The sequence below is a fragment of the Fukomys damarensis genome, unplaced genomic scaffold (assembly GCF_012274545.1).
Source record: "Fukomys damarensis isolate Sample0158 unplaced genomic scaffold, DMR_v1.0_HiC HiC_scaffold_23, whole genome shotgun sequence".
Lineage (NCBI taxonomy): Eukaryota > Metazoa > Chordata > Mammalia > Rodentia > Bathyergidae > Fukomys > Fukomys damarensis.
In genome coordinates this window covers 58,447,183-58,453,926 of record NW_022900935.1, presented here as the reverse complement: position 1 = coordinate 58,453,926, position 6,744 = coordinate 58,447,183, and the positions used below count along the sequence as shown (strand labels likewise).

The window sequence follows — 6,744 nt, the reverse complement described above, 5'->3', positions numbered from 1 at the left end:
CCTGAGGATGGCCGGCCGCGGCTAGTGGTTACGCCGGCCAGTAGTGGTGGCGACGCCGCGGGCGTGAGCTTCCAGAAGACCGTGCTGGTGGGAGCCCGCCAGCAGGGCCGTCTCTTGGTCCGCCACACCTACAGCTTCCACCAGAGCAGCGAGGAGGTTGGCGACTTCCTGGCGCACGCGGACCTGCAGCGGCGCAACTCCGAGTACTTGGTGGAGAACGCGCTGCATCTGCACCTCATCGTCAAGCCCGTCTACCACACCCTCATCCGGACCCCCAAGTAGATCGGGGAAAATGGCCTGGCCTAGCCCGTACCAAGGCCTGGGAAGGGTGAAGCGAGTACGGAGGGGACTGGCAGCCTGGTCCCCTGGTGGCCAGACATCGGCTGGTTGGGCCTAGGGTGGGTTCCAGGTGAATGGCGGTAGACCAGATGCCTGGACTCTGGAGCTCATTCCACAGCCAACTCAAAGGCAACATTCCTGGTCCTGAATAAACAGATGCTCAGAGAGATGAAGGGATGAATGAACCACCAGTTCTAAGGGAAGAACACCCAGGGAGATAAATCTGGGGGTTCCCTGACCTTCACGGAGCTTTTCCTTGAGAGCCCCCACCCCAACTTGGAACGGGACAGCAGGGACACCAGGGTGCCTACCCTTGGCGGGGGTTTTCTCACCTTTCAGCTGAGGGACTTGGTCAGTTTTTGAGCCCTGATCTGCAGGGCCCAGCTACCTCCTCTAAACTGGGAGGTTTTCTGTGGGTGCTACCCCAAGGCCTCTCTCCTAGGAGGGGGACTTGGCAAGTGTGAAGGTCACTGGGAAGTGGGCACAAACTGGACCTTGCTCTAGCCCTGCCTTTCCTGGGGAGGGGCCTTGGATGTAGAGGAAAACCCTTTCCCCAGCCAGGGGGAGAGGAGGGCGATTTGGGGAGGAGGAGGAAGGGAGCTGGTTGAATCTGTCATAGCCGATCCACATTCAGATGAGGTCTGGTTTCCAACACAACCATGAAAACACAAATGGGGTTTTATTATTAAAAAAGAAGGAAGAAAAAGCCATTGCAAAGTTCCAAACCTAGATTCCTTCCCCACCCCAGCCACCCTCCTGGAAGGCCAGTCAGTCCCCTCTCCAGGGCTCCACCATGCCCTCGCCCTGGTGTGGACAGGAACACTGTCTCACTTGTGGCTCCACTCCCCACAGGCAAGGCCGAGACTGACACAGGTCTGGGCAGGGTTTTGGCAATAGTGCTGTGCCCGGGGGTGGCTATGCCTCTTGGGCTTACTCCACCCCCATGATGAAAGCAGACACCCCTGAATTTGTGGGTCTCAGGAGCCCTGGCCTTCTGAGCTTCTGAGCTCCTGTCCCATGTGGTCCTCATCTGCCCCCCTCTGTTTCCCCATTCCCAGCTGCACCTCATTCAGCCTCCAGGGCAGGGTGGAGGAGCAGCTGGCCCCAGGCAGGGCTCTTCACGTATGCCTGAAGAGCCCATCCTTGTCCTGGGTACTTGTTCCATGGGGTGGGTGCGGCCCATAAGTAGGCCGCTTTGAAATGCCCACCTTTTTCCAGGTGATAAGGGGCAAAGTGTCCTCAGAGCCTACATACAACAGGAAAGAGTCAGGATCAGTTGCTTGAATACTCTGAGAATCACGCTTCTGTCAGGGGCAGGTACAGGGGCAGGAGCCTGACCTGTCTCCTCCCCAGGCTGGCCAAGGCTTCCCCTTCCCTCCCTTGCTGGTACTGACCGGAGCCCTCGCTGGGAGGGGGTCTGATTTGGGCCAGAGGCAGACTTCCTTTTCCTGGATGCTGGTTTCCAGCTACTGGGTGCCTGTATGCTGGCACCCTGCGGTCCCCGGTGCTCTCCGGGGGACGGGGGACATGTGTCGTCTTGGGGCGGGAGAGCTGTGTTGGTTGGAGAAGAGTGAGGTGAGGCCCAGAGCTGTGCAGGCCTCTGCCCCAGCACTGTGGGGTGTGGGGTAGAGGCGATGCTGAGGATGATGCCTCCAGCTGCAGTGCAGGGCTGGAGGAACCCAGGGGTCCCCAGAGGAGCTCAGCCCTCAGGATCCCTCCCACCTAGCCCCCATCCTTTGCCTCACCCCTTGCCCTGTGACCTCAAGGGACCTCCGCTTCCTCATCTTTTCCTCCAGTGACTCCTCTTTCTTCTTTATGTTTTTCTTCTGGCCACCCAGACAGGGCCTGGGGCCATCACCCTGATGATGCCCAATCAAATGGAAGGGGATCTCATCTGTGCCTCTGGGCAGATTGTTCTCACTGGCTGAATGCTGCAGTGTGGGCTTGGGTGGCCCAGCGTCATCAGCCTCGTTTAGTGAATTCAGAGACTGGCTGCTTCGTTCTGTGGCAGATGCCAGCAGGTGGCGCCCCTCTACAGCCTGGGCCTGTGAGAGCCCTTGGACAGCCTTGGCTGAGACGCACCTGGTCAGGGTCTCCTTTCCCTCTGCAGAGGACACAAGAATGCCAACCAGGATCAAGGCCACCTCCCAACACCCTTCCTCTGCTGTGGCAGCAATGAGCAGGAGCCAGGGTACCCTTGCCCCCAGCACCCAATGCCTTTGCTATTTAAGGAATTTAGGACACACTGAGCTTTACTTTCTTTCATCTGTAAACAGGGATGCCAAGACTAACCCTGTAGAACACTGAGACAATGGGCTTAGCTACCGTATCCGGGGGACAGAGATTCGACTGGCCTTTGCTATTGCGATTATTATTGGGTGTGGGGGGGTGTTTTAGTGTCAGGTGTCCCCATTTTAATTTCTGATTGTGCTTCCATCTCTCTTGTGTCCTTGAGCAGGCGGCTGACACCCCGGGGGGCACTGCTGACTCTACAGAACAGGCAGCACCCGGTGCATGGCTCATGGAGCAGGGCAAAGGGGAGGGCAGGGCTTTGGGCTGGGCGATCTGAGCAGTGTAGATGATGTCAGGCAGGGGGCCACACGTACCTTTTGGGGCCAAGGGGATCGCAGGTAGACTTTTATCACTCTCGGGGGAAGAGGTGAGGTGGTAGCCAAGGCTCTCTGCAGGTGGGGCCTGGAGCAAAGTGGTTGGGATGAGGAAAGTTTTGAATCCAGCAGGGACCCCGTGTCCCCTTGGCAGAGGCAGCAGGCCTCGGGGTGCCCGTTTTGGGAAGCCTGCATCCCAACTGCTGGGTGTCCACCCATCAGTGCCCACCCCCAGCAGCAGCCCTGTGGGGTCAGTGGATTACGGGAGCTTACCTCCTGGGTTACCAGGCTGCCTACCGGGATGGGAGGTGGGGTGGGCACAGAGGAGCTCTTTGCTGGCCAGGCCCGGGGTCTGACTGTGCGCGCATGGTGTAATTTACTAAGGTTGGCAGAAGATGAGTGGCTACTGGTGGCACTGAGGTCCGGCCCCCTAGGGTGGAAGCTGTTGGTAGGAAGGGAGGCTCCGGACCTCCGTTTTGTTAAGTCCCCAACTTCCCTGTTGACTCTTGATCTGGTTACACTGCCCCCAGCCCCTGAAGTGTAGGAAAGGGGACTGAAAGAAGTAGCCTCACCTCTCTGTGGTGAGGTGGGGTAGGGTAGTGATTTTGCCTTCAGAATTCAACCTCTCCACGTCCCGGGTTATCTTGGGCAGGAAACTATCCTAGAGAGGGGAGAACAGGAGGGGACAGTCAGAAGGCGTGGCCCTCCACTGGGTGACAAAGGCACACAGAGTGACAAGGGCTGTCGCATGGGCTGGAAGCCCCAGAGGGGCAGTGGGGTGGGTCCTGGATCCCCAGGAGGAGGCTGAAGTTTGCTAGGCAGCCTTAGCGGCACCGCTGAATGCCCCGGTCTCCTGGGAGGTCACCTAGGGCCACTTGTGAGATCTCACATGGCCAACCCCGACCCTCAGAGTCTGGGTGGGGACAAGTACCAGTTAGGAATGCCCAGGGATGAAGACCTTACTTGGCTTGGCAAGGTGGGGGATGGGCTAAGAAGGCAAGGAAAGCAGCTCCCTGGGGCTCCAGCCGGTCCCATCCCACTGTGGGTGGCGGCCCCTCCCTGGCAGTTGCATACTCCCAGGGCTGTCGCCCCTCACACACCCACCTTCCTGGCCCTGGAGGCCCCGAGGTCCAGGTCGGTGATGGTGACTTGCTCTAGGCCACACTCCTCCTGCTCCAGGTGATACATTGAGTAGAGGTCCTCCAGGTGCTGCGGGACGGGCAGGTTGTGATCTGTGGAGGCAGAGGCATGGCTCAGCATGGGCCCAGGGCTCTCCAGAGCAGCCTGGTCCAGGTGGAGAGGGGCTTGGGCCCTACCGTCAATGATATGCTTCTGGCCCCTGATGATCTTGTCGCACATGCGGAGCAGCGCGTGAAACTGCGCCTCGGTGTTTTCCATCTCAGATTTGTGTAGCTGGTACAGCAAACTCAGTACCTCCCGCTGCTCCTCAGAGCCAAGGAGCCGAAGCAGCATCTCCTCCAGGCGCTGGCACCGGGTGCGCAGCTCCTGCTGGCAGTGCTGCTGCAGTACCAACTGTAGAGGATGCCAGGTCAGCACCAGGCAGTGCCCACCTGCTGTGCCTGTCCTCTTTCCAGATCCTGGACTCTTGGTGTCCAGCAGGCACTCCATGCCAATCCCTGAAGCTGTACCTAGACCCTTGTAACCAGGGGCTGTTCCAAGGCGGCCTCTCTTTGCCCACTTTCTTACCACCCTGACTAACACCCACCACTGGAGCCAGCTCTGTGGATATCTGGTCAACCCCAGGCCGTGCCACCTTCAGGGTTCATAATCCTCTGAAGCCCCCTGGTTGGAGTCTGCCTCATCAGAAGGGACAGAGCTGTTATCCAGAAAACCCCATCACATTTGCTACTGTGTTCTGAACCCTGGGCATGGGCCAGGCATTAATCTCTCCAAAGACCCCATGAAGGCTGCACTGTGAGGGCTCCCATTTTACAGATAAGAAATTGAGGCACAGAGAGGGTTGAAACCTGGCGAGGTCACCCAGGGTTTATAGCCTGCGGTCCCAGCTGCCCTCCTCCTGGGGTCCCCAGTCACTCTGCCCCTTCTCACCCCCACGCCCGCCAAGCCCTGGGCACCTTCTCCCTGTGGAGCTTCTTCTGCTCCTCCAGAAGGGCGGGGATGCTCTCCCGGGCTGAGGCCACCTCAGGTGGCTCTAGGATGTCATTGCCCAAGTCGGAGCACTTCTTCCTCAGCTCCGCTTGACACTTCAGGCCTTTGCCGGATTTCTTGTGCTTCCAGCTGCCCCGCCCCAGGGAAATATGAGGTCGGGCCATGGGACAGGGCACACCCACAGCTCCCAGCTCTTACGTCCTGGGCCCAAGAAGGACCCAGAGGGAAGAGGGAGCTGCGTACCTAGCGGTGGTGAGCAACCCGCAGACGGCCTCAATCTCATGCTCGACCTCCGTGGCCCGCTTCTCCAGCTCCGCCAGACGCCTGCGTGCATCCATCTCCTGCTGAAAAGTGCCGGTGAGCTGCTCATGCAGCGCCCTCATTTCGGCCTGCAGCTGCACTTCGGCTGCTGGAGGTGGGGAAGGGGGTCAATCCAGGCTCCAGCTAAGGGTTCTAGGACCACCTGGGGCCCTTCGTCATCTTTCTCCCTAAACCACAGCACGCCCTCTTCCAGTCCAAGGACTTCCTCCAGAAAGACCTCCTCCCACCCCCGCCCCCCAGGGTGCCTCAGGTTATACCCCAAAGGCATTACCAGGTCCTCCATAGGACCCAGAGTCCCCCACTCTTACAGCACCTCACATCAACCACTGAAAGGTGGTGGCCCCAATGTCCTACAAGGCAGCCCCCGGTGTGGACCCCGCACAACTGAATGTGCCTTGTGATACGTGATCCCACCTGGTCTCCAGGTCCCCTGGCAGAGATCAGGATCCCATTTTCCAAAGGTCGGTTGTAAGGCTCAGAGCAGTTGAGCGACCAGCCCAAGGCTACCCAGCCCAAGACAGCCCAGCTCAGCACGACCTTCCCCACTCACATACCTTTCATGTGGCAGATGTCTCCTCGCTCGGGGCGGGCCCAGGGCCAGGCCCTGCCCTGCCCTGCCCGATGGTAAATTTCTCCCCTCAGTTGCTGGATCTCCCTACGCAGGCTCTGAATAATATGAGTATATTGGGCGATGTGATAGGAAACAGTTAGTAAGTTCTGTTTCACCTGCAGGGAGAACAGGGTGGGGGAGAATACCAGGAGCTAGGGCTGCCTGTATTCACTCTCTGGTCTTTCCAGTGGGGCCTTCGTTTCTCCTTCCCTTCTGCCTCCCCAGTCCCTCTGATGACAGTAAGCCCCCATTGCCTCCAACTTTACCTTTTCCTGTCACATCTAACATCTAGTCCTAAAGTGCTGCTTTTGCCTATCAACCTTAGTGGCTCCCTATGCCTAGATGGAATGCCCTACTTCCTTAACTGGTGTTGAAAACTCACCACTCTCTGATTTTTAATGATCTGGAAAAATAATCTGCTCTGTACTAAAAAAATACTCCTCGCTCCTCGAGCCTACTAACTTCCTCTCAGCTCTAGAACTTCATGCCTTCCCACCTTCTAAAATATTTTCCTTATACTTCACAATACCACTCATTCTCTCCCCCGACCCCAAATGACATCATCTACCTAGCAATGGTCTCACCTATGAATGAACTAGTCTACACTATGTCTTCTCTCCCCCATGAGCTTTCTGGAGGGTCAGAATACAACTTCAAGCACTCAGTCCAAAAGAGACTTCATACTAGATGTCAGGGTCCCACCATGCTCATCAGACAAGTAGGAACATGAACTTGGGA

At 57.8% G+C, this 6,744-nt stretch overlaps 2 protein-coding genes across 10 annotated transcripts in view; one reads left to right on the top strand and one right to left on the bottom strand.

Annotated features, from left to right (window-relative positions):
• Positions 1 to 292, top strand: part of Btbd17 (BTB domain containing 17) — a 4,562-nt gene extending 4,270 nt beyond the window's left edge. Inside the window, exon 4 of the mRNA XM_033767419.1 lies at positions 7 to 292. Within this exon, the coding sequence (XP_033623310.1) occupies positions 7 to 282 (276 nt within the window). The 3' untranslated portion in view covers positions 283 to 292. The remainder of the gene's footprint in view (positions 1 to 6) is intronic.
• A 526-nt stretch (positions 293 to 818) lies between these two features.
• Kif19 (kinesin family member 19) overlaps positions 819 to 6,744 on the bottom strand; it is a 28,804-nt gene continuing 22,878 nt past the window's right edge. For 4 of the 9 annotated variants that reach the window (XM_033767311.1, XM_033767317.1, XM_010630717.3 and 1 more), the window contains 12 exons: positions 5,951 to 6,122; positions 5,319 to 5,484; positions 5,042 to 5,204; positions 4,262 to 4,478; positions 4,050 to 4,177; positions 3,518 to 3,606; positions 3,219 to 3,387; positions 2,946 to 3,033; positions 2,085 to 2,443; positions 1,734 to 1,890; positions 1,548 to 1,585; positions 819 to 980 (listed from right to left, as the gene is read on the bottom strand). In XM_033767311.1, the coding sequence (XP_033623202.1) occupies positions 840 to 980; positions 1,548 to 1,585; positions 1,734 to 1,890; positions 2,085 to 2,443; positions 2,946 to 3,033; positions 3,219 to 3,387; positions 3,518 to 3,606; positions 4,050 to 4,177; positions 4,262 to 4,478; positions 5,042 to 5,204; positions 5,319 to 5,484; positions 5,951 to 6,122 (1,887 nt within the window). In that variant the 3' untranslated portion in view covers positions 819 to 839. Of the gene's footprint in view, positions 981 to 1,058; positions 1,586 to 1,733; positions 1,891 to 2,084; positions 2,444 to 2,945; positions 3,034 to 3,218; positions 3,388 to 3,517; positions 3,607 to 4,049; positions 4,178 to 4,261; positions 4,479 to 5,041; positions 5,205 to 5,318; positions 5,485 to 5,950; positions 6,123 to 6,744 lie in introns of those variants that run through there. The other 5 variants (XM_033767313.1, XM_033767312.1, XM_033767315.1 and 2 more) reach the window with 5 other exon arrangements.